The 27589-nt window shown below is 39.9% G+C and overlaps 2 protein-coding genes across 4 annotated transcripts in view; both read left to right on the plus strand.

The window, feature by feature from the left end:
* Positions 1-17816, plus strand: part of LOC105480973 (transmembrane protein with EGF like and two follistatin like domains 1) — a 99635-nt gene extending 81819 nt beyond the window's left edge. Inside the window, exons 9-11 of one of the 3 annotated variants that reach the window (XM_071078081.1) lie at positions 11967-12125; positions 16289-16449; positions 17682-17816. In XM_071078081.1, coding sequence (XP_070934182.1) covers positions 11967-12125; positions 16289-16442 — 313 coding nt within the window. In that variant the 3' untranslated portion in view covers positions 16443-16449; positions 17682-17816. Of the gene's footprint in view, positions 1-11966; positions 12126-16009; positions 17132-17681 lie in introns of those variants that run through there. The other 2 variants (XM_011740203.3, XM_011740204.3) reach the window with 2 other exon arrangements.
* On the plus strand, positions 17268-27337 carry CAVIN4 (caveolae associated protein 4). The gene is made up of 2 exons (XM_011740202.3): positions 17268-18038; positions 25185-27337. The coding sequence occupies exons 1-2, from the start codon at positions 17637-17639 to the stop codon at positions 25869-25871; spliced, it is 1089 nt and encodes a 362-aa protein (XP_011738504.2). The 5' UTR covers positions 17268-17636; the 3' UTR covers positions 25872-27337.
* The last annotated feature ends 252 nt before the right edge of the window (positions 27338-27589 follow it).

Genomic DNA, 27589 nt, shown 5'->3' on the forward strand with positions numbered 1-27589 from the left:
AGACTGTATTAAGAACAGAGAACATGTAACTCAAGTAAAATAGGTGCTAAAATAGATTTCTAAAAATAAGGGGATGGGGACGAAGAACCAGGTGTGAATTGAGAGATGAAAATGGAAAGGGCGTAAATCCTCAACTCCCTGATTCCAGAGAGGTTATGTAACTTGTTCAAGGTCAACAGCAAGTTAGAAATAGAGCTGGGAAAAAATTAAGTCTTAGACTTTCCAATACCCTACCTAATGATCTTAGTGTTTTTTGCTGCTCTTGCCTGTCTATGGATACACCTTTTTGCTGCTGCTGCTAGGAGCTCATCATCTACTTGATGTTGGTCTAGTTAGCCAGGTGATGTTTCTATAGACAAGGGGACATTGCTGTCATTTTGCTTACCCTTGCCTCCTAGAGTTTGACCAGATCCTTTTTTTCCTTTCTTAGTCAAAACATCAAAACATGGAGAAATAGTATACTTTTCCTTTGTTTGGTCCACCTAGAAGCCGGTGAATCTTTCCAAAAAATAAGAGGAAGCAATTGGAAATCCAGTATCTTGGGTCCTTCTACTTCTTTAGCTCCCTGCTCCTGATTTTTTTCCCCGGCCTTTCTCCTGCTTAAAAAACAAGAAACAAAACAAAACACTGTAAACTGTTAATGGTTGAATAGTTCTTTGTTAAGACATTTGCTTTTTCCTGATTGAAAGTTCTCCTTGTCTTTGAAGAACCCTGACCTCCTCTTTTTTTTTTTGTGAACATTAAAAAAATCCAGCTGTATGAATGATAACAGGCCAGGTTTTTTTTGTTTTTTGTTTTTTGTTTTTTTTTTGAGACAGAGTCTTGCTCTGTTGCCCAGACTGGAGTGCAGTGGTGCGATCTTGACTCACTGCAACCTCAGCCTCCCAGGTTCAAGCAATTCTCCTGCCTCAGCCTCCTGAGTAGCTGGAACTATAGGCATGTGCCACCATGCTTGGCTAATTTTTTGTTTTTTGTTTTTTTGAGATGGAGTCTTGCTCTGTCGCCAGGCTGGAGTGCAGTGGTGCAATCTCGGCTCACTGCAACCTCCGCCTCTTGGGTTCAAGTGATTCTCCTGCCTCAGCCTCCTGAGTAGCTGGGACTACAGGCATGTGCCACCATGCCCAGCTAATTTTGTATTTTTAGTAGAGATAGGGTTTCACTATGTTGGTCAGGATGGTCTCGATCTCTTGACCTCATGATCCGCCCGCCTTGGCCTCCCAAAGTGGAATTACAGGCGTGAGCCACCGTGCCCAGCCTAATTTTTAGTAGAGACAGGGTTTTGCTGTGTTGCCCAGGCTGGTCTTGAACTCTTGAGCTCATTCAGTCTGCCTGCCTCAGATTCCCAAAGTGCTGGGATTACAGACGTAAGCCACTGCTCCTGGCCCAAGCCAGTTTAAAAACGAAATCTTACAGTGGGCTCTTCATGTTTGTCCTACAGTGGCATGGATAGCTTGATAGAGGTTTGGATCTTGTCCTCTTAGGATGGTGCATCTTTCAAGATACTTAAATGAAGGATGAGAGAGAGGATCATGTTCTGGTAATGATGTGATACCAGGTTATTTTCTAGTATTTTACTAACTGAAAGTAAGAGGATTGAATGGTGTACAGGTTAAAGGCTTTGGAATTGGATACACTGACTTGGCCAATTATTGTCTGTGTGTTCTTTGGAAGTTTATACATAAAATATCTAAGCCTCATTTTCATCTTTCTTAAAGTAGAATAGTAATAGTACCTATCTCATGTTGTTAAAATTAAGCGAGATAATATATGTAAAGTGCTTAGCCTAATACCTGGTATGTAGTATGTACTTAGTGAATAGCAGTTGATATTATTAGACTGTAAGCCCATTAGGGGCTCTTTGTTTTGTTAACCAGTATTTTCCCTGTGCCTAGTGTAGGACCTAGCCCAGTAGGAACTCAGTAAATATTTTTGAATGACATGTGATGATGATAAATTTTTTTTTTTTGAGACGGAGTCTCGCTCTGTCGCCCAGGCTGGAGTGCAGTGGCCGGATCTCAGCTCACTGTAGCTCCGCCTCCCGGGTTCAGGCCATTCTCCTGCCTCAGCCTCCCGAGTAGCTGGGACTACAGGCGCCTGCCGCCTCGCCCGGCTAGTTTTTTGTATTTTTTAGTAGAGACGGGGTTTCACCGGGTTAGCCAGGATGGTCTCGATCTCCTGACCTCGTGATCCGCCCGTCTCGGCCTCCCAAAGTGCTGGGATTACAGGCTTGAGCCACCGCGCCCGGCGATGATAAATTTTTAAGAGGAGTATCGGCCGGGCGCGGTGGCTCACGCCTGTAACTTTGGGAGGCCGAGGCGGGCGGATCACAAGGTCAGGAGATCGAGACCACGGTGAAACCCCATCGCTACTAAAAATACAAAAAAATTAGCCGGGCGCAGTGGTGGGCGCCTGTAGTCCCAGCTACTCAGGAGGCTGAGGCAGGAGAATGGCGTGAAGCTTGCAGTGAGCTGAGATCGCACCACTGCACTCCAGCCTGGGGGACAGAGAGAGACACCGTCTCAAAAAAAAAAAAAAAAAAAAAAAAAAAAAAAAAAAAAAAAAAAAGGAGTATCTTAAATGCCAAAGAATCTCTTTTCTGCACAATTGTAACTCCTTAAAAGCAGTTGATCTTTTCCTTTTGTCTGAGTCTGTGCAGTGTCTATAGGAATCAGGCCATGATATTTGTACTTCTGCTAGTAGGTAAGTGTGTGTGTATAGCAGTAAACAAGTAAGGATAAACAGCTTTTAGCTATAGTCCTATTATTAGGTTAAAATCTTCTAGCATTATGGTACCATTGATTTTTTGTTTTGTTTTGTTTTTGTTTTGAGATGGAGTCTTGCTCTGTTGCCCAGGCTGGAGTGCAGTGGTGTAATCTCGGCTCACTGCAACCTCTACCTCCCTCCCAGGTTCAAGCAGTTCTCCTGCCTCAGCCTCCCAAGTAGCTGGGATTATAGGCGTGTGCCACCATGCCTGTCTAATTTTTCTATTTTTAGTAGAGACAGGGTTTTGCCATGTTGGCCAGGCTAGTCTCGAACTCCTGACCTTGGGTGATCCACCTGCCTTAGCCTCCCAAAGTGCTGAGATTACAGGCGTGAGCCACCGCGCCTGGCCTGATTTTTTTTTTTTATTGATTGATTGATTGATGTATTAATGCCAAATTCTCCCTGATATTGGGGTGTCAAATTCAACTATGACAGAGATCCAGGGATCTTGCCTTTAAAAACCATACAACCTGGTGGAAGAGACTGACAAGTAATTATAATATGAAAAATGCTGTCATACACAGGTATACATGAGGCGATTTGGGACTTCAGAAAAGACATGTAAGCCTGAAGATGGGTGGGGGACATTGTTGGAGAAAGAGTCAGATCTTATAGGAACATATGGCCTATCCCAGGAGCTTGGCTTTTATTTTAAAGGCAGTGAGACACCATTAGAGGATTTTAAGTAGCAATGCTGAGATCAAATCTGAAAGTCACTCTGGTGACATTGTGGAAAGTAGATTAGAAAATTTAGGAGACTTAGTAAGAAGTAAGGGCCTGAATTAAGTATGAAGGAGTTGTTGTGAGGCTGATAAAATAAATGGATTGCAGAGAAATCATTAGGTGGTTGAAGTGGTTGAACTCATAGATGTTGGTGACCGACCTGTTAGGTTGGATATGAGCACGAGAACCTGGGGGTTGGTGGAGGTTAGTGGGATGAAGAGTCAGGAGAGTCTCCTGGGTTTCTGGCTAACACAAGATTGAGTGGGAAATGCATTGGGAAGAGGGAGAAGGTTTGAGGGGAAATGATATATTCAGTTTGACGTGCTTGGTCTAAGATAACTGTGGGATATCCGCTTACAGATGTCTGGTGGGCTGCTGGATATATTTTAGTTTTGGAACTGATGAGAGAGATGTGATTGAAGACATACATTTGAGAATCATTCCCTCTCTACCATTTCCATTTTACTTTCTACCTAGCAATTCTTCTATCCCACTAGCCCTCCCGTTTATTGATCCTATCAACTTTTCAGTGTCCCTCACACCCTGGATATTCTCTTCCCCTCCCTCGTTAGTGTAAATTCCATGGCCAGTCATTGTAGTTCCCTTTGCATTTGAATCCCTCTTTCCTCTGTTGCTTCATCATACTCACTTGCCAAAACTGTAGTCCTGGTTCCTCCCAGCTCTCCACCTACTGCATACCTATACATGCAGCTGATCATGGCTGTCGGTGAAAAGCACACCACCAGGTTAACTAGTCTCACTGACATATCTATAGGTCTCAAGGTGGGCCCTTTATGCTGTGCCGGCAGTCATTCTACACCTGCAGTTTATGCATTCTCCTCCTCTCCTATAGGATTTCTTTGTATCTTCTCCTCTCTCCTCAGATTAGCTGTACCTCCTCTCTCATCCTCATTCTTGGCTGTTGATCTTCTTTCCAAGTTTACTGAGAAAATGGAAGCAATATGAGAACTTGCACACACTTTCACTATCACATACCAGCAATCCTCTCCCTTTTTCTCTGTGTCATAGAACTTAATATCAGTATATCTCATATATATTGATAAACTTTTATTTTTTCCATCTTGGAAAAAAACTGCTCATTCTCATTCCCACCAGTTACTGTCCTGTTCGTTTCCTTTCCTTCATAGAACTCGAAAGAGTTGCCTAAAGTCTGTCTCCAGTTCCTCACTTCCCATTTCTCTTGAACTCACCCCAACAAGCTTTTGTCCCTAACACTCCACTGGGACTGTTCTCATTTCTAAATTCAGTGGTCAGTACTTAGTCTCAAATTACTTTTGAATGATCAGTAGCATTTGACACAGTTGATCACCCCCTCATGTGTGATATGCATTCTTTACTTGGTGTCAAGAATTATACTGTCTGTTGTTTTTTTCCTGATTTGCTGGACATTCCAGTTTTCTTGGCTGCTTCCCTCTTTGCTCCCTGACCTCTCAATGTAGTAGTGTACTTGGGTTTAATCCTAGTCCTCTTCCCTTAGAGATTCTGTCCAGTCTCAGGGCTTTCCATGACATATGCTAATAACTCCTAATTTACATAAATCCCAGACTTCTCTGCCGAATTGAAACTCGTAGATCCATCTGCCTCCTTTACATTTCCACATGGATGTCTGACACCTCAATCTCAACAGGACTAAAGCCGATCTCCTGATCTGTTCTCCCTCCCTAAACCTGCTTTACCTGCCACCTTCTTCATCTCAGTTGATTCCAACTCCATCTTTTCAGTTGCTCAGACGAAACACCCTCTGATGTATCTCTGTCTTCTCTTTCTTATCCAATCAGCTGGGAATTCTGTTTCAGAATATCTCCAAAATTTGATTACTTCTCACCATTGCCAGTGCTATTCCTAGTGCAGGCCAATATTTCCCTGGAGTTTTTGCAATAGCCTCCGTGATTGTATTCTATAGTCCATAATCAAAACAGCAGACAGAGTGAGTGTCCCTGCCTTTTTTCTTTTTCCCTTTTTTGAGACAGGATCTCACTCTGTTGCCCAGGCTGGAGTGCAGTGGTGTGATCTCAGGTCACTGTAGCCTCTGCCTCCTGGGTTCAAGCGATTCTCATGCCTCAGCCTCCTGAGTAGCTGGGATTACAGGCGTGTGCCACCACACCCGGCTATTTTTTGTATTTTTAGTAGAGACAGGGTTTCACCACATTGGCCAGGCTGATTTTTGCATTTTTTAATAGAGACGGTTTCGTCATTTTGCCCGGGCTGGTCTCGAACTCCTGACCTCAGGTGATCCACCTGCCTTGGCCTCCCAAAGTGCAGAGTGAGCCTTTTAAAATAAAAGCCAGTTCATATCATTCCTCTGCTAAAACCCTTCCAGCGGTTCCTTCATCTCACTCAGTGCAGAAGGCCCTACTTAGTTTTGTTTCTTCACCTCTCTGTCTGGCTCTCCTCCCCCTCACCCCCTTTTCTCCAGCCACACTTGCTGTTCTTGTGCATGCCATGCATGCGTGGGTGCTCCCACTTTAGGGCACTTGCACTGGCTCTTCCTTTGCTTGGTATGCTGTCTTCCAGTTGTTTGCATGGCAGACTCCTCACCTTCTTCAAGTCTTTACTCATATGTCACTTTTCTTTTCTTTTTTTTTTTTTTTTTTCTTTGAGATGGAGTCTTGCTCTGTCGCCCAGGCTGGAGTGCAGTGGCAGGAATTTGGCTCACTGCAAGCTCTGCCTCCTGGGTTCACGCCGTTCTCCTGCCTCAGCCTCCCGAGTAGCTGGGACTACAGGTGCCCGCCAGCACGCCCGGCTAATTTTTTGTATTTTTAGTCGAGACAGGGTTTCACTGTGTTAGTCAGGATGGTCTCGATCTCCTGACCTCATGATCAGCCCGCCTCAGCCTCCCAAAGTGCTGGGATTACAGGCGTGAGCCACCATGCCTGGCATATGTCAATTTCTTAACCTACCCGGACTGCCTTATTTAAAACCGCAACCCTCCCTTCCTGCAGTTTTCCTGGCTCATACCTGGTGTTTGCAGTTTCCCTTAACACCCCACACCCCACATTCCTATAGTATCTATCACCTTCTAACATAACCATTTAATTCACTTCCTTTGTTTATTGACACTCTTCTTCTGGTAGCTGGTAAGCAGGCCAGGGATCTTTATCGATTCTGTTCACTGATGCATCCCAAATGCTCACCACGGTAGGTGGCACATAGCAGGTGCTCAATAATTGTTGTAAATGAATGTGTGAATGAATTCACACATGAGACAGTGGGAGTGAATAGGATTGCCTGTGGAAGGTGTTTGGGATGAAAGTAGAAAGTGGAGGACTGAATCCTTGGATCTGCCTTTAATCAGTAACAGAAGAAGTAATAACCTAGAAGTTCGTGCTCTAGGTATTAGGAGAGTGTATTAGTTTGTTTTTACACTGCTGATAAAGACATACCCAAGACTGGACAATTTAAAAAAGAAGGGATTTAATTGGACTTACAGTTCCACGTGGCTGTGGAGGCCTCACAGTGATGGGGGAAGACAAGGAGGAGCAAGTCACATCTTACGTGGATGGCAGCAGGCAAACAGAGAGCCTGTGCAGGGCAACTCCTGTTTTTAAAACTGTCAGATCTCATGAGACTCATTTACTATCACAAGAACAGTGCAGGAAAGACCTGCCGCCATAATTCAGTCACCTCCCACTGGGTTCCTCCCACGATAATGGAAGTTGTGGGAGTTACTATTCAAGATGGGATTTGGGTTGGGCACAGCCAAACCATATCAGATAGTATAACCAAAAGTCAGTTGGAGAAAATAATACCCAGGGAGAAGTGCAGCGATGATATATGGCATATTCATTCTTTTTGATACTCAGATTTTAATCTTTGGCTTAAGCCAAACCATTAGAGAGCTGCATATCTAGGACATTGTTACAGTTCCCTATGGAACTGCTTTTATTTTACTGAGCTTTGACTATTGTCCATTAGCTTATCATGAAGGACATTATTTTAAAAATCCCATGAGACTTCATTATATCATAGAATTTACTGCAGCTGTGTTGTTGAGGATACTGTTCTTTATGTTAGAAGGTGCCCTGTTTAAATGAGGACCAATGAGATTAAGTTCCCTTAAGTTTCATAACAGTAACAACCGTGCTTCTTTTGAACAACTTGTTTGATTACTGTGCTTCTTTTGAACAACTTATTTGTTTTTATTTTATGGAGATTGTATTTTGTGTCAACTGTCCTACTACTTTTCCCTCCCTCCCTCCCTCCCTGCCTGCCTGCCTTCCTTCTCCATTGGTGTTTAGTATATGCACAGAGTCCTGCAACCATCACCACAATCAATTTTAGTACATTTTCTTCTCCTCAAGAGGACACCTCATACCCTTTAGCTTTTACTCCCAAATCTTCTCATGCTCCCTAGCCCTAGGCATCCACTAATTTATTTTCTATCTCTATAGCCTTACCTATTCTGGATAGTTCATGTAAATTGAACCATATAGTATGGGGTCTCATGTGTCTAGCTGTTTTCACTTAGCGTAACATTTTCCAGGTTCATCCATGTCATAACGTATATCAGTACTTCATTCCTTTTTGTGGCCGAATACTGTTCTATTGTATGGATAAAACCACATGTTTTTAATCTATTCATCATCAATCAGTGAAAATTTAGGTTATTTCCACTTTATGGTTATTATGAAAAATGCTGCTCTGAATGATCATTTGCAAGTTTTTGTGTGAACATGTTTTAATTTCACTTGGGTAAAGTTTAGTGGTAGAATTGCTGGGCCAAATGGTAACCCAGTGTTTAACATTTTGAGGAACTGCCAGACCGTTTTCCAAAGTGGCTGCACCATTTTACATGCCCTACAGTACCTTCGTCAACACTTGTAATTATCTGACTTTTTGATTTAGGCCATCTTAGTAACTATAAAAACTGGTATATATGGTGGCTTTGATTTTTATTTCCATGATGGCTAATGATGTTGAGCATCTTTTCATGTGCTTATTGGCTATTTGTATATCTTCTCTGGAGAAATGTCAGTATACATCCTTTGCTCTTTTATTTTTTGGCTATGATAGAGTTGTATTAGTTCTTTATATGTTCTAGATATAAGTCCCTTATCAGATATATGGAACTTACATTTTTTTTCCATTTTGTGGGTTGTCTTTTTACTTTCTTGATAATGTCCTTAAGTACAAAAGATTTTAATTTTGATTTAGTGCTATTTATCTTTTGTTGTTGTTGTTGTTGTTGCTTTTGCTTTTTGGTGTCATATCTAAGAAATTGTTGCCTAATCTAAGGTGATAAAGATTTACTCCTATGTTTTATTCTCTTTTTAAAATTAAATGTATTTAAAAATTGACAAAATTATGTATATATATAATGTACATCATGTTTGGAAATATATATACATTGTGAAATGTCTAATCAAGCTGATTAACATACACATTACCTCACATCGTTACCACTTTTGTGGTGAGAGCACTTAGAATCCTCAGCATTTTCCAAGAATACACTACATTGTTAACTATAGTCACCATGTTGTACACTACATCTCTTGAACTTATTCCTCCCATCTAACTGAAATTTAGTATCCCCTGACCAACATGTCCTCAACCACCTCCTACCACCCCAGTTCCTGGTAACCACTATTCTACTCTACTTCTATGAGATCAACTATTTTAGGTTCCACATATGAGTGAGATCATTCAGTATTTGTCTTCTGTGCTTGGCTTATTTCACTTAATATAATGCTCTGCAGGTCCATCCATGCAAATGATAGGATTTCCTTCTTCTTTATGGCTGAATAGTATTCCATTTTGTATATATACCTCATTATTTTATCCATTTATTTGTTAATGGATACCTAGATTGAATCCATATCTTAGCTATTGTGATAATGCTGCAATAAACATAGGAGTGCAGATATTTCTTCAACATACTGATTTTATTTCCTTTAGTTATATACCCAGTAATGAGATTGCTGGATCATATGGTAGTTTTATTTTTAATTTTTTGAGGAACTCCCATACGGTTTTCCATAATAACTGTATCTTATGTTTTTTCTTCAGAGTTTTGTAGTTTTAGCTCTTACATTTAGATCTGTGATCCATTTTGAGGCAATTTTTGTGTGTGACACGAGGAAGAGGTCTAGCTTCATCTTTTCGCATGTGGCTATCCAGTTAGCACCATTTGTTGAAGAGACGATTCTTTCCCCATTGAGTTATCTTAGCACCCTTGTCAAAATCAGTTGACCATAGATGTGTGGGTTTATTTTTAGGCTCTCAATTCTCTTCCATGATCTATATACCTGCCCACTGCTTGTGTTTTGTTTGTTTGTTTGTTTGTTTGCTGGGAAGCATAGAGCCCAATGTGAAATGTACTGGGAAGTGTCTGGGAACCTCAGGGACTGGATTGGTAGACTTGTACTACCACTGGATTTCCCTGTTTCCCTCCTCTCACATTTCTTTTTTGTTGTTTTAATGTGTGCTTTGTGATAAGCTGCCTCAAATTCTTTTGTTAATGAGTTGTGGGACATTAATAAATACTATTTTTGTACTTCAAATGTTTTATTAATCAGTTCTAACCGAAGACTGGCTAATTTATACATTTCACTGCTGTCAGCTTAAAAATGTAAATTGTCTGTTAAGTGTCTTAAATATTTCTCCCTGTCAAATTATCATCAGCTGATGCAGTTCCTTTTTTATCTACTTTTAATTGGAATTCAGATAATTTTTTTCTTTTTTTTTTTTTTTTTTTTTTTTTTTGAGATGGAGTCTCGCTCTGTCGCCCAGGCTGGAGTGCAGTGGCCAGATCTCAGCTCACTGCAAGCTCCGCCTCCCGGGTTCACGCCATTCTCCTGCCTCAGCCTCCCGAGTAGCTGGGACCACAGGTGCCGCCACCTCGCCCGGCTAATTTTTTGTGTTTTTAGTAGAGACAGGGTTTCGCCGTGTTAGCCAGGATGGTCTCGATCTCCTGACCTTGTGATCCGCCCGTCTCGGCCTCCCAAAGTGCTGGGATTACAGGCTTGAGCTACCGCGCCTGGCCGGAATTCAGATAATTTCTAAGATTAGCACCTACAGCTTACCTCCTTGACTGCTTGACATTGTTTCTGTCGTTAATAACTTATTTTCATCTTACCCCTGCATCTTACATGTTTATATTTTATACACTGAAAAGTGTCTTGCATATAATTTGATGCTATATTCAGAGAACTGTAAATGTTTATACCTATTTTTTCAGTAGTCTAATTTTCAGGTACCTAGCCCTAAGGGATAACACTAACTATAGAAAGGTGCATATTCACCAAGATGTTTACCACATCTAATTTATAATTGTGAAAAATTGAAAATAACTGACATGTCTTAGAATTGGGAATAGATAAGCTAGCTATGTTATAGTCACTGGATGGAGTATTTCTATTTTGAAATTTTATGTATCTATTTTGAAAAAAATGCTAAGAAAGTAGATTTTAGGTGTTCTCACCACAAACATGATAACTATACAAGGTAACGCATATATTAATTAGCTTGATTTAGCCATCCCACAATGTCTGTACGTTTCCAAATATCATGTTGTACATCAGCGGTCCCCACCCTTTTGTCACCAGGGACTAGTTTCATGGAAGACAGTTTTTCCATGGACTGGGGGTTAGGGGTGGGGGTGATGGTTTGGGGATAATTCAAGTGCATTACATTTATTGTGTACTTTGTTTCTATTATTATTACATGGTAATACATAATGAAATAATTATACAACTCACCATAATGTAGAATTGGTGGGAGCTCTGAGCTTGTTTTTCCTGCAATTAGACAGTCCCATTTGGGGGTGATGGGAGACAGTGACAGATCATCAGGCATTAGATTCTCATAAGGAGCAGTCAACCTTGTGTGCGCAGTTCACAATAGGGTTTGTGCTCCTATGAGAATCTTAATGCCAGTGATGATCTGAGAGGAGGCAGAACTTGGGTGGTAATGTGAGTGAAGGGGAGTGGCTGTAAATACAGAGAAGCTTTGCTTACTTGCCTACCACTTACCTCCTGTTGTGTGGCCTGGTTCCTAACAGGCCATTAACTGCTATTGGTCCAATAGCGGTCCATGGCCTGGGGGCTGAGGACCCCTGTTGTACATGATAAATATATGTAATTTTATTTGTCAATTTTTAAGCAAATTTAATCTAAAAAATGAAAAAATGGAGTAAATCTTTGTGGCCTTAGATTAGGCAATACTTTTTTAGATTTGACACCAAAAGCAAAAGCAAGAATAACAAAATGGATGTATATTAACAATATTCAGCAACTTTAAAGTTAATGTGATATAACTTAGATGAAAGTAGCACCATGTAGGTATATCAAAAAGACAGTAGGGAAATATACAAATGACATTTTTCCCCCAGATTGTAGGAAAGTGCTTGATTTCCTATTCCTGTTTACATTTTATTACTATTTTGTATTTTTTAATGTAAAAGCTTGGGAGTATCAAAATTTATAATTTTCATAGGAATATATATATTTTTCCTTTTTCAGATGTGAATCTGGCTACACTGGACAGCACTGTGAAAAGACAGACTTTAGTATTCTCTATGTAGTGCCAAGTAGGCAAAAGCTCACTCATGTTCTTATTGCAGCAATTATTGGAGCTGTACAGATCGCCATCATAGTAGCAATTGTAATGTGCATAACAAGGTAGGTAATAATGTAAGAAATACCAACTTTAAATTAGAGGCAGGCAACTGTTTATTTATAGATGCTTTGAGGCCACCAATCTATTAGGAAAAATCCTATGATCAGTTCCCGGAAGTTTTCAGTGGTCTCTCTCTAACCTTCTTCTTTAGAATACGGGCAAGGACTAATTCCCAGTCTTACAAGTATATCTGGGTGACAAGCAGAGAGGGAGTGAGAATAGTCAATGAGATAAAGGAATTTAGGAATCTGAGATTGTATACAGTCTTTGAGCACTGCATTTTGGGAAAATAATATTAGTAGCAATTTTTTTTTCTTTTCTTTCTTTCTTTCTTTTTTTTTTTTTTTAAGAGACAGGGCATCACTCTATCATCCAGGTTGGAGTGCAGTAGCAATTAGAGCTCACTGCAGCCTCGAATTCCTGGGCTCAAGTGATCCTCCAGAGTAGCTGAGACTGTAGGCGTCAACCACCATGACTGGCTTAGAATTTCTAGAATGGTCTGCACGTGCATAGAAGAGCCATGCAGAAAATTTTTAAGCCCTGCACAACTGCAGGGTGTTTTATGCCCTAAGAATGTACTTTACTCACAGTTAATATAGTAAGAAAGGAAGAAATCAGAGGCTGAAGATAATTTTATTGTGATATCACTGTGTTAACATTACTTCATTTTCTGGATTGCAGCAATAAGTAATAAGCTTTAAAATTCTCTATTATAAATAAAACCATTTGTCATAAATTAAATGACTTATTTGGATTGCAATGGCATAAAATGAGTCTTTTCTAAACTGAGTGGAAATACATAAGTCAGACTGAACTGGACCTGAGAAAAGTCAGAGTAAATCCAGCAAGTTCATGTTGTCTTTGTGCTTCCCAGTCTAATGTCTTTTCTTCTTGCTTACCTCTTTCTTTAAGATTCAGTTCAGAAGTCTCATAAGCATCATCTCTCCACATCCCTGCATTATTCTGGGCAGAAGGTTGAAGTATATCAAATACAGATATTGGCAGGCCATAATGGATTTATGGCCCTTCTATCCAAGGTCTGGATAGAAGCCAGACCTTCAGTAGTCTCAGCCATCTGGAGCTGAAATGATGAATCTAGAAATGATAAAAAAAAAAAAAAGTTCTCCAAGTAACAGATATTTTTCAAAGCACCTAGGCACTAAAGTCAGTGCGCTTTATTTCACAGAACAGATGATCTGCCCTTAGGAAAGACTACTGAATATAAAATTGGACGGTAGATCAAAGTAGGGGCATAATCATGTAACAAATAATGATAACAGAAAGAGAAGATAGGGAAAAAACATTTAACAGCAGGACTGGCTATAGCCATTTAATATAGACTCAGACGTTAAGTAATTTGCCTGTAGTCATCCAACTAGTAAGTGGAATTGTCTGGATTTGGATTCAGTTTGATTCCCATTCATTTTTCTTTCCACTGAAAGGTTCCATGTTGAGTCATCTTGGGAAACATCTTTGCCCAGTATGACCGTGTCATGGGAGCAGGGTTCAAACTTGATTTTGTAGCAGTTTAGGGTTTTTGAGCAGGGAAAGGACTTGGTATAAACCATTTTTTCAGAGTATTAATGAGTCATCAGAAAAATTCATTGGAGTAGTGAACATGTGAGGTAGGGGGAAGACCATTTAAGACATTATTAGAGTTAAATAGGAGTGAGGTAACAAATGATTTGGAAGGCAGAAGAAAAATTAAGGTAAAGTAAGGGAAGATGTTTGAGGCCTGGAGATAGTGCCTTTATTTGAGACAGGGTCTCACTCTGTCATTCAGGCTGGAATGCAGTGGCATGGTCTTGGATCATTGCAACCTCAACCTTCTGGGCTTACCTCAACCTCCTGAGTGGCTGAGACTACAGGCATGCGTCACCATGCCTGGCTAATTTTTGTATTTTTTTAATAGAGACTGGGTTTGGCCGTGTTGCTGAGGTTGGTCTTCCATTCCTAGGCTCAAGTGATCTGCCTGCCTTGGTCTCCCAAAGTGCTGGGATTGTGCCCAGCCAGATAGTGCTATTTTTAAGAGGATCAAAGGATGTTAGAGTCAATGGGAAGCAACTTTGAGTTCAACCCCTTCATTTAGAGAAGTCGGGAAACTGAAGCCCTGAGATAAGAAGTACCTCGGTCTAAGGTCCTAGAGCTAGGAAAGCCCCCTTACAACAGTCCTTTACCCAACTCTGTCCTTCAGAGCTATAATGCTCAACTACTCAATTAAAATTACCTGGCAGGCCGTTTTGAAGTAGGTACCCTTAGTTTATACTCCAGATCCCTCCTTGTTGCCCTCACAGCCACTTAGACATCACAGTGTATTTCTAACTGTGTCACAGTGTCTTCACTCCCCACTGTCTCTAACGATTGAGGAGTCATCTCATTGAATTTATCACAGATTTCTCCTGGAGGCCTGTCTTTTTATTATGGTATTTCCTCCCCTAGAATGTCTTAATGTCTTGCTATCTTGGATTTAGAATATTTAGAATATATATGTACTTATGGATTTATTTCCATTGAATTTTTAAGTATCTCTCCCACACAGTCCATTATGGGACAGCTGTTGACATATACCATGGCGGCTGTCACATGGGAGGAATCTTCTTTAAAAGGATGTTCCCACTGACTTGTTTACCAAGACTGCATGAGTCAGTTTTTCTTCTTTTCTTCTTAGAATCTCCTTTCATGTTTTCAGACTCATAGAATGACAGATTGGCAGGAACATTGAACATCACCTTAGCTAAATGCCCTGATTTTATAGATTTAAAAACCATGGCACTAGGAAATTGGAACTTTTCCAAGGTCATGGTGAGTTAGTGACAGTAAAAGAGGGTTGCTTGATCTGTCAGCTAGTTTTCTCATTTATGAAATGAAGATGATTCTAACTCTATCTACCTCATACTTTTAAAATGAGGATTAGTGAGGTAAAACCATATACAAAATGGAAGTATTGTCAACACTTTTAAGTCAAGGCAAAGCTGTACTCTTTGCAATTGAACAAAATGAGGAGTATTCATTGTTATAAGACTTTCTTCCCATTAGTTTGTAAATTTCTTGCTGGCAGAAATTGTAGAACCTAGTCCAACTCCTAATTTATTTTTTACATTTAGGAGAATTGAGGTTGCACAGTTAGTTATTAGCAGAGCCCAGAATTCATCTCAGCCCCCTTATTCCACATTGCAAAGCACAGCACCTTGTGTTTGCAATCTAGTGTGCAGGCACAAGAGCAGTTCCAACACAGTGAGATTTGTACTGCTGTTGAGAAACATGGTAAAATGAGAGCAGAGTTAAAGAATGTCCCTCATCTTCAGTGTGGCAGTTGCTTATGGGCTTCTGTGGTTTGGCCCAGGAGGGTGTGGACAGCTTCTTTTGAGTCATTGTCTAAAATCAGTAGACATTCCTGTGTATTCACAGCTGAGGTTAATAAGCACACTTCTTCCTGATTTCTCCCTTCATCTAACCTGTTCTTATCATTTTTGAGCTGTCTTGTCATAATGCTCAGGGAAGGTACATAGGCCAGAGTCCTTTCTACTGTAGGGGTTTCATATTATCAGTCACTGTGACTAGGGAGTTTCTAGGCTGGAGGAAGGGTAGGATATCTGTCAGGGATGCATACATAGTAGCATAGACACTGGGAATGAATTTTGCTTGTGCCAGTACCTATATTACATATCTAATCCTCTCAACTCCCAGCTTTGTAGGGGAGGTAGCGGTCCGAATTGTGTTCATCTTCATCTTGTCTTGCAACAGATACCATCTCATTTCCCTTTCATGTAATTGCTTGCAATGTGGCTTTATGTGCAAAATGTGTATTACTTTGGAAACATTTGAAATATCCTAAAAAAAATCATCAAAACAATATTTTTCTCTCTTTCTTTTTTTAATGCAACAGAAAATGCCCCAAAAACAATAGAGGACGTCGACAGAAGCAAAACCTAGGTCATTTTACTTCAGATACATCATCCAGAATGGTTTAAACTGATGACTTTTATATGTACACTGACCATGTGATGTACATTTATTATGTCTTTTTTTAAAGAATGGAAATATTTATTTCAGAGGCCTTATTTTTGGACATTTTTAGTGTAGTACTGTTGGCTCGTATTTAGAATATTCAGCTACGACAGTTTTGGACTGTTTAGTAGTCTTTGTTTTATGTTTTTAAATACAGAAATTGCTTTCACAAATTTGTACCACATGGTAATTATGAGACTTGTTCTTTACCCATGGAATGTAATATTTTTGCAAAGATGGACTACTTCACAAATGGTTATAAAGTCATATCCACTTCTTCCACAATGACCACAGCAAATGACCAAGCATGAACTAAAGGTAAAGATGTTTACAGATTACTTTTCTTACAAAAAAAAAAAAATCTAGAAGACACTGTGTTTAAATAGATATTTAAATGTTTTTGAGATTTAGTAACTGATTTTTTAGACACTGCCTATCGCATGAACTGTAAAGCTGTGTGTGTTAGGTGTAAAATATTTATAAGATATATGGACTGGGGAATTTGATTATTCCTCCCTTTGAAAAAATAATTCTAATAATTTGAACAAGTATGTTAGTAATGATGGAAGAGATCATTGAAAAGTAGATTTAGATATTGTGAGAATAGGCTGTTTAACAGATTGGAATAAAGCCTACTCTACCAGTTAAACTACTTTAATACACATTCATTTTTCAAGAAAATATTTGTTTTAACATAAATAAACAAATCGTATCAGTGTTTGTGAATAAAATACAAAAATGATTGTTAATGATTGGTGCTCTTAAAGTGAGCTTAAAATTTATCCAAGACCTCTATCCAAATTTGTCCTGTAGTAATAGATTAATATTCATAGATTGTTGGTGTTTAAAGATCTGAAGTGTGAGTAGAATGTATTCAGCTGTTTAACATGTAGTTTAGATACTCAAAAGTATGCATGTAGAATTTAAAGAATATGTTTAAAATTATTAATTTTAATATTTTGTTTGGAAAAGCATGTTATAATATAATGTTTTCACTATATGGCCTCTGTTTTGGTGTGTTTATTTACTAAATTTTTTGATATTGGTGTTTCAGTATATTTAATATGTGAAATTAGTAGAAAAAGCAGATTTTGGTTCAGAATTCCCCTTTCCTGTTACAAATACTGATTGAAATTATCTAAAGGCAAAAGCTTTACCCAACATTTGGAGTTTGCTTTTTTGACCATTTGGCTTCTAGGTTTAATATTAGTTACATGGTGGCTTTAGTGAACTTTTTAAAAAAGCTTTCCTCTTCTACCCACAGTCTTATTTGAGTCCCTTAGTCAGTCAGCAAGCATGTTTGGAACAGTCCCCGGTACTTTGCAAGGGTTCAGATTGCAGAACAGTCACATATGGGTATTTGTAGTTATAAATACTTGACCATTCTCCAGGGGTGGGGTTTCCAACTCTTTAAACAACCCTGTTGCCTGTTATCAAGCTGACTTTTTGCTCCAAGTGCCAGAATTGATTGTGGTTAGGACATCTTACGCTGAGAAATAAATAAAATGGAACATAATGGGTCTGCTTCAAATGCTGATAAAATCCACCAGAATCGCCTGTCGAGTGTTACAGAAGATGAAGACGCTGCTCTTACCATTGTGACTGTGCTGGACAAAGTAGCCTCCATCGTGGACAGTGTGCAGGCAAGCCAGAAGAGAATAGAGGAGAGACACAGGGAAATGGAAAATGCCATAAAATCCGTCCAGATTGACCTGTTGAAGCTTTCACAGTCACATAGCAATACAGGGCATATCATTAACAAGTTGTTTGAGAAAACCCGAAAAGTTAGTGCTCACATTAAAGATGTGAAAGCCCGGGTAGAGAAGCAACAAATTCATGTTAAAAAAGTTGAAGTCAAGCAAGAGGAAATAATGAAGAAAAACAAATTTCGCGTGGTAATATTCCAGGTAAGCTTGCACTTGTGTTCAGCTTGCTTGTTCTAATCTCTTGCATCTTTTAATTGCCAATAAGTCATATCAGAGGTTTCTAGTGTCACATCTTAACTATTGTATGTGTTAATACAATGGAGTTCTGTATTAGCAGCAATCTCAGGATAAAACCATTTCTGTGTTAACCAAAGTGCTATCTATCATTTTGGAATTTTGAGCTTCTCAACCATTTCATGTAATATGAACTGTGGCTCATAGCTTAGGCTATTTCTTGCCTTTGAAACTTAATATTGGTAAGTCCCTTTCAGCATATTAGCTTTATTAGCATGGTGCCCTCTCATATACTTTGAAAATGTTAGACCTAGAAGAAGACTCAGAAGCCTCTAGTTTAAAACACCTCTTTATTCTCTAAAAGAAGAAACTGACAACCAGTAGCTCCACAATGTGGTTTTTTTCGCTTATGTGGGGAGCCTGGAAAGGCCTAAACAGTAGATATAAACTTTTCAGAATGTAATTTGTGTATTGGAATTTTTCCGTATAGATCACAATGATAGCTATTTTCCAATGAACAATGAGGCAATTATTCTTATTTTTCTTATTGTTATAGTAATACAAATATATGAGTCACATAAATAATTTCCTATGTTTGATTACAAAGTCTTTTTACTTAAGTGATTTAATACAGTATTTTGTGTGTGACATTGTGTATTGAGCTAAGTTCCCATATTCTGTGCTTGGCACTCATATTTTTGGAAATAGGAACATATTCATGGCAAATGCGTAATATCTGTGGTATATTTTTAAAACTCTTACAGTTAAAAGGAAAAAAATTGAACATTCCTTCACAGTAGAAAAGTAGGAAACTGTCATTATCAGGCAGTTTACAAAACACAAGTAAGAATAAAATTCTACTTTCACTTATTTAACTGTTGGCAGTTATTAAAACCTATAACCAGAGGTTAATTTAAGAATTGGGAAAAAACACTTTCATATTCTGTTGGTAGAAATATTAATTGATAAAACATTTTCGAAAGGCAAATTTGGTAGTATGTATTCAGAAATTTAAAAATTCACAAACTTTTTGGCCCCAAAATTTCATGTCAAAGAATTTGTTCTATGCATAAAATCAGGAATGTGTGCAGGAATGTTCACTGTGCATATAAAGTGTTATTTTTTAAAATGACACCTGTATTTTAAAAATGAGTACTTATGTACATAGGAAAAAAACTAGAAGAATATAAACTAAATGAAATGGGAACGCAGTTGGATTATGTAGAAGATAATTTGTAAAACACTAGGGATGTGGCCTATAACTCCCCATGGCATTCTTTACATATTAGGCAATTCTCCATAGCCCTCTCTTGACTGATAAGGTTACACTGGGATGGTAGAGTGGTATTTTAGGTCTGTTTTTAAAAGCCTGTAGGTTATTTAGGAAAAATAATAGGGAGGAGAGTGAAGAGTTGCTTATTTCAAAGGTAGATAGGGCAGACTATGCCATTTTAAGTTCTTTATCATTTCCCTTTCCTTTCATGTCTCTGGAAGTCCTTCTATAGGCTTAAAAATTTGGGGGAAAATAAAAGCCTGGGCAATGTGGCAAAACCCCGTCTCTACAAAAATAGAAAAGTTAACCAGGTGTGTTGTCACGTGCCTGTGTTCCCTGCTATTCAGGAGGCTGAGGTGGGAGGGTCACCTGTGGGGAGGTTGAGGCTACAGTGAGTCATGATTGTGCCACTGCACTCCAGCCTGGGTGATAGTGAGAACCTGTCTTAAGAAAAAAAATTGAAAAATTAAAAAAAAAATCAGTCACCTGATTTTCAGAGGCCAGTTCCAGTGTAGTGGGAAATGCAGTATCCATTCTTCGATTTGCCTTCTGAAGACGCTCGGAATTGTGGGTATATCTTACCCTCGACTGGCATGGGCGCATGGCCAGGAAACATATTTGGCATTCATGTCTGCTGAGAACCTTTGTGCAAAGCAGTGGACTAAGTGCCAATTAAGATTTACAAAAGCAAGAGCAAAGAAGTTGCTGAAAAGTTTCCATTGACTCTGTTCATTGACATAACTCTTCTTTAAACTTTAAGATGTTTCTATATTCACCTGTGTAGTCCCTGTAACTAACTGCTGATTGTTCTTTTCTTTGATCCTTTGCAGTTATTTAAAGCAACTGAGGGGTCCTAGTTTAGGGCACATCTCTTTTCTTGTAAGAAATAATGCCATGAAGATTCTGTATAATTAAGTTGTTCAGAGTAAGCAACAGTTCGTCAAAAAGTAATTGCTATCATTTATAATGGGAGAGCTTGTAGAGAAAAGAATAATGCACGTAGAACTCTGATTCAAAGATGCATTGGATGTTAGAACACTGTATACATGGTCACGTGGTTATTCTTGGCAGTTAAAATTAGTTATAATTAATCATCATAGTTAAGGTATATAAATGGTTATATTGAGATTGCCCCTTCTACTAAAATTAACTTGAGACTAAGCAATTCAGCCATAGTAAACATTACCTATTACATTTATTATTTCTCTTCGAGCATACTATATCTTCACTAATAAGCCTCAGACTTTTGTATATTCAAAATTTCCCTAGCTATATTACTTTGAGAGCTTGTTTGGAGGTTGTAGCAGGGGAGCACAGCTACTCGTATACTCTTGACCAAAGACCAGTCCGCCTCTATCGTGGATGGTCATCCTCTTTGACCGAGCGTGCGGTTTCGAGAGGGATGCATATGGAGCAGTGAGGGCGGAAGGGGACACCCACTTAGCCAGCCAGATCAGCTGAATCAACCCTGGCAATCAGTGGGGTGACAGATGTTGCAGCCACTCGCCCTCACATCCTGTAGCTATATTACTTTGATGTTCAATCCAGCCCACAGTACTCTGATGCACAGTATTCATTCTGTTACAAAAATGGTCTTTTTACCTGGAGTTTTATATGAAAAGATACAGTTATATTTGGAAGTCAACTCTAATTCAACATCTACAATCTTCAATTATAACAGTCTATTCACCATTAGCTCGTGATAGCTCTGTCTCATTGGAGTTGCAACTAATAGATCTACATAACAAGTACTTTTTTGTGACTCTACCCCTGTTTTGTTTTACTTTAAAGACTGATTTTATATTATTTGTTGTGTACTTAAAGGAGGGTATGTGATTCCTGGGCTAAGCTATATCTGATTTCTTCACAGCAAGATTGTGTTTTATCCCCTACCTAACAGTAATTAACTTTTGGCTCTTTCCCTTTCTAATTATACCTTCTTAGGCCGTGCCAACCCACATTGTGTTGCTGAAGCTACTCCCTGCAGCAGGTGTCAGGAAAGGAGAGGAATAATTTCACTGCTTCTAACTGATTCATCAGAGAGTTATGAGACGCCCACCCCTGCCTTTTTTTTAGCTCCTAGACACTCTAATCCTATAGCCAAAGAATTTAATTTTAAATAAGTATCAAAAGAAATAAGGTTCCAGGGATATCTTCTTGACTATCAGGCTGATAGGTTTTAGAATATGCATAAATGTGTTTTGTATATATTTATATATTTTTCGATTGAATAGATTTAATCTGGATCTCATGTGGGGCACAGTTTCTTTTAGAAATTTTAACTTGCGGTTCAGTTAAAAATCTCATAATTTTTCAACTTTTGTCTGTTTCGTTTGAGAAATGCTCCCTATTCAGTTGGGTTCCTCTAGCTGCTGTGGTTGGGCTGGCTCTCAAGGTTTCCAGTGTGTGTCATGTCCCAAATCCAATTCTTATTCTTTTGACACATTTGGCACGATTGGACCTCCTCTCTCTCTCTCTCTCTTTAAAGAGACAGGGTCTTCGTCTGTTGCCCAGGGTGGAGTTCTATGGTGCAATCATAGCTTACTGCAGCCTCCAACACCTGGGGGCAAACGATCTTCCCTCTTCAGCCTTCCAAGTAGCAGGGACTACAGGTGCACATCACCTTGCCTGGTTACACTTTAAAATTTTCGTAGAGATGAGGTCTCACTTTTTGCCTGGACTGATCTTGGCCTCAAGTGATCCTCCCACCTCAGCCTCCCAAAATGTTGGGATTATAGGTATGAGACACCTTAACCAGCCCCTCCCTTTCTCCTTGAAACTTCTTTCCTCTGGACTTCTGGGGTTACTACACTCTTTGGGAGTTCCCCCTGCCTCACTAGCTGTTTGTCCTTTTTTTTTTTTCTTTTCTCATTTCTTCCCTCTACCAGTCCAAAATCCATGCTCTGTAACACCCATGTTCAAAAATTCTCAAAAATATTTTTAATAACATATTTGACAGCAAGACCTAACTTGACCTGAAGTTATTCAGTAGAAAAACCTGACCTAAAGTAGCAGGAGGCTATTTCTAGCTTTTATCCCAACTTAGTGTGAATATTCATATTTTTTTGCCACAGAAATGTTTCTTCCAAGATCTTGCTGGGAATGTTATGTAATAAATCATATTATTTCCAAAGTCTGAAATTTTCTGAATTCTGAAACACACCTTGGTGCCAAAGAGTTTTGAGTAAAACAGAGCATAGATCCATTCACTTAGTTTCTTGGTGATCTCTTTCATCTGGTCTCATGACTTTAATTTCATCTTTACATCAGTGACTCCTAAATTTGGATGTCTAGCCCAGCCCGCTCTTCTGAATTCCAGACTCATCTACTCAGCTGCCTGCTCAGTGCCTCTGCTTGCATGGCTAGTGGGTGTCTCCAAGACAGCGTGTTCAGATCCCATCCTTCCCCTCCAGTCTCTTCCTCCTCTGTCTCCCCCATCTCAATTAATGGCAGATCTATCTTTCATCTGCTCAGGCCATGTACTTGAGGATCGTTCTTGACACTCTGGCACTCCACATCCAGATCTAGCAGCAAATCTTGTTGGCTCCTGCCTTCAAAGCAGCTCCAAATCAGACTGCTTCTCACCCCCCACCCTGTCAGCAACCTTACCCAGTGCTGCTTACCTCAGTGCCCTCCACCTGTTCACCCTGCTTCTTTTCTTGCCCCTACACTCTGTTTTCAACAGAGTGATCCTTTTATAATGTGGGGCAAATCCTGGCACTACTCTCCTGCAAATCATTCATTCATTCATTTTTTTAGACGGAGTCTTGCTTTGTCACCCAGGCTGGAGGGCAGTGGCACAATCTCAGCTCACTGCAACCTCCGTCTCCCGGGTTCAAGTGATTCTCCTGAGTAGATGGGATTACAGGCATGTGCCACCACTCCCGGCTAATTTTTATATTTTTAGTAGAGACTATTTCGCCATGTTGGACAGACTTCTCTTGATCTCCTGACCTCAGGTGATCCCCCTGCCTCGGCCTTCCAGAGTGCTGGGATTACAGGCATGAGCCACTGCACCCGGCTTCCTGCCAGGCTTTTAGAAGACTTCCTGTTATGCTTAGACTTCACCATTGGATACAGAGCATTGCGTGACCTGGACCACCTGCTATCTCTCTTACCCTCTTGCCTCCCCTTCTTGCCCTTTCATCACTCTGCTGTCACCACACAGTCCTCCCCACTGTTTTTCTGTTCTTCCTAGATCTATATGCAGCCTTCAGGACTAGGCTCAGGTGTCACCGTATGAATGAGGCCTTTCTGACCACTGTAGTTCAAACAGCACCTCCTTGTCACTGCATATTCCCCTTCCCTGCTTTAGTTCTCACCTTAGTGTGTATCTTGCCATCTAACGTGCTATATAGATTTTACTTGTTTGTCCCTCTCCGAGAATATAAGCTTTTTCACTCTTTTGTCTTCAAAGAAGCTTCACAGTTTCTAGAACCAGAAAATTTACTGGTTTGTGGTGGTGCTTAATAACTTTGTTGAAGGAAGGTGTACACCTGTTTGATCCAATAATCATTCATTGAGTATGCCTACTATGTTCAAGACAGTCTGATAGATGCTGGGCATAAAACATAAATAAGACACATGATGTCTGCTTTCAAGGAATCTGGAGAAGACCTCCGGGAGACACATATTTTTGAGTAAAGCTTCAACTCAAACTGTGATAAATGTTATAAACAGAGGATGTATGTGTAAATTTGAGATAGAGTTAGCCACTTGGGGAAGTTGGGGACACTTGGATTATTGAAGAAAGATTTCATTTACAAAGCCAAAAAGAGGTGAAAGGGGACCTAAGATGTCAGAAACTTCTGGGTATGGTAGTATGTGCCTGTAGTTCCAGCTACTTGGGAGACTGAAGCAGGAGGATTCCTTGAGTCTAGGAGTTCGAGTCCAGCCTGAGTAATGTAGTAAGACCCCGTCTTTATGAAAAAAAGAAGATACCAGAAATCACATATACATAGGCGTAGAGGGATGAAAATATCTTGTGCTTGAGGAATTGAGAGTGATTGTATGTTTCTGGGCTGGAAGAGTGGGAAAGTAGGTTTAGCTAAAGCTGAGGAGCCTTCTCATCATACTGGACAATTTGAACTCTTCGTTGAGTATTGATGAGCTCTCCAAAGTTTAAAGCAGAGAAAAGATGTGATCAAAGCTATGCTTTAGTAATATTTCTCAGAAAATACTTAGGTGATGTTCTGGAGGTAGAAGGATCAGTGAGGAGGCATTGCACAAGTTCAGGACTGAGATGACAAGGGCCAGAATCAAGACATTGGTAGAGGGAATGAGGAAGGAGGTGGGAACGGACAAGTTGTTAGGCAGTATTACCAACAAAGCTTGGTGACTGGTTGGAAATGGAATGAGAAGGAGAGGAAATATTTGGGATGGTGATTCAGGAGTTTCTATCTTATGTGGGACCTGGATGGGTGTTAGTGCTGAGAGGTAAGGGAAAGAAGTAGAAATGGAGAGGATGGTGGATGGGCCTTGAATTTTGGACTTGGTAAGTTCAAGGTGACTGTGTTACGTCAAACTGTGGAGCAGTCTGCCCATCATTCACACATGTGTCTTCATCTTAGGAGAGAAGGAAAGTGAAGATAAAATACATGTGAGTTTACTTACAATTGGATCTGAAAAATGGAGTGGTTAAGGTTGCCCAGGGTGAGCCTGGGAGATGAAGAAGAGGAAAGGGCCAAGGTAAGAGAAACCCTAAGAAATGCTAACATTTAAGGAGCAGGCAGAGGATAAACAGCCCATGGAAAAGATTTACAAGGCATGGCCAGAAGGTAAAAGAGCTGATCTGTAGTGCAAAGGAAGCACTAATATGCTTTGTTTTTTCTCTCCTTCAGGAGAAGTTTCGGTGTCCAACATCCCTGTCTGTTGTTAAAGACAGAAACCTAACTGAGAATCAAGAAGAGGAGGAGGATGATGTCTTTGATCCCCCAATAGATCTCTCTTCGGATGAAGAATATTATGTTGAAGAAAGCAGATCTGCCAGGCTTAGGAAGTCAGGCAAGGAACACATTGATAATATCAAGAAGGCATTTTCCAAAGAAAACATGCAGAAGACACGGCAAAATTTGGACAAGAAAGTGAACAGAATTAGAACTAGAATAGTGACCCCAGAGAGGAGAGAGAGGCTAAGACAGTCAGGAGAGAGGCTGAGACAGTCAGGGGAGAGGCTGAGACAGTCAGGGGAGAGGTTTAAGAAATCTATTTCTAATGCAGCTCCCTCAAAGGAGGCTTTTAAGATGCGTAGCCTCAGGAAAGGCAAGGACCGAACAGTGGCCGAAGGTGAGGAATGTGCCAGGGAGATGGGCGTGGACATCATTGCCAGGAGCGAGTCTCTGGGCCCCATCAGTGAGCTCTACTCTGATGAGCTCAGTGAACCAGAACATGAGGCAGCCAGGCGGGTGTATCCTGCCCACGAAGAAAGGGAAATCCCCACCCCTGAGCCTGTAAAAGTTACTTTTAAATCTCAGGTGAAAGTAGAGGATGATGAATCTCTTTTGTTAGATTTAAAGCACTCATCGTAAAGAGAAAGAATTAAGTATATCCTAAATATGAAACTCCTAATCATGCAGTTTTAGTTTGAATAGTGTAGTCATCTACATTTCTGTGCCATGTAGGAAAACATAAATTTATGTTTTTTTCTTATATTTAAAATCTTGAAGATAATATAAATATTATTTTCACTCTTTTTCATGGCAGCTGTGGATTTTTTAGTTCCTTTCTCTTGTCCACCAGAAAAATAGTTTCCTAGGTTGGGCCAGTTACATGTTTGGTAAGGGCAACTTTGCAGCCATCATTTGCAAGAGAACTCTAAATATTGGATACTGTGGCCAGCCTCAAAGGGGAATAACTCAAATGTGGGTTATATCATCCAAATGTTCAGATCAACAGATTTGTTAGTAAATTAGCAGTCACACCCCTTTTTTGATGCTTTCACATTAAAAAATTGAAGTTTTGGACTGGAGCATTTGGTTCTAGTATCATAGCTTTACTTATAAGAAAGCCCTGGGCAAGTCATCTGCTTGTTCTCATCAGTGAAAAAGGAGAAGGTTGGCCTCTGCTGCCCACCTCAGAGGACTGTTGTGATGATCAAAGGAAATGGCACACATTCTGGGGGAACAAGAAGCACACCCAGAGAAAACAAGCCTCACCAGTTCTTCAAAAACAGAATTGAAAGAGTTACACCTTCTGAAAAAGCCCTAACCACCAATCAATAAGGTCCTAGGTTGGACAGAAACTAAAACTGGTCTTCAGAAGCCTTTTCACAGAATCAGGAGTGAAAAATAAATAAATGTTTGGGTGACCAGTTTTTCATCAGACTGACTAAACCTTGGGTTTTAGTTGGGTCTCAAAATGTTCCCTGGCCAAAACCCTTTCTAATTTCGTTTTGATTAAGATCTTTAGTGGACTATAGCACTAATTTGTTTGAGCAGTATGAGGCATAAAATTGTGACTATGCTTCTAAAGTTGGCCCTGATGCATTGGGTTTGGAATGACCGCAAATATTCCTGTTAGTTCCTGAACGTACCCTTCAGGGTCCAGCTGTCCAAAACAGTGTTGATGGGAGTTCATCATAGCTGCTTTGGGAGGAAGCCAGATTCCCCTTATCTGTTAGCTTTAGATGGTGGAATCGAGGAAGCAGAACAATGTCTATTGTTGCTAAAGAAAGAAAGAAATGGGCTGGGCGTGGTGGCTCATGGGAATAATCCCAGCACTTTGGGAGGCTGAGGTGGGTGAATCACCTGAGGTCAGGAGTTCAAGACCAGCCTAACCAACATGGCAAAACCCGACTCTACTAAAAATACAAAAATTAGCCAGGCGTGGTGGCATGTGCCTGTCCCAGCTACTCAAGGAGGCTGAGACAGGAACATTGCATGAACCCAGGAGGCGGAGGTTGCAGTGAGCCAAGATTGTGCCACTGCACTCAAGCCTGGGCGACAGAGCAATACTCTTGTCTCAAAAAAAAAAAAAAAAAAAAAAAAGAAAGAAATGATAATACTGGTTCTGTACTTGTAGGATGTTTAATGTGGCATGGTGTTGTAATAGAGAAGAAATGATGAAATTGTTGAATTTGAAGAGTTGGGACAACGATCAGCTCTCCCACTTTTTTTGTCACTTTCAGATCATTTTTTGGATAATCATGTGGTAGTTGAAATAATAAGTTATACATATGTACACACAGGCATACATAAATCGCCTTGAAAATATTTGACTCAGTTACTCAGATGTTTGGGTTTGGGAA

This window comes from Macaca nemestrina, chromosome 14, assembly GCF_043159975.1.
Source record: "Macaca nemestrina isolate mMacNem1 chromosome 14, mMacNem.hap1, whole genome shotgun sequence".
Classification (NCBI taxonomy): Eukaryota; Metazoa; Chordata; class Mammalia; order Primates; family Cercopithecidae; genus Macaca; species Macaca nemestrina.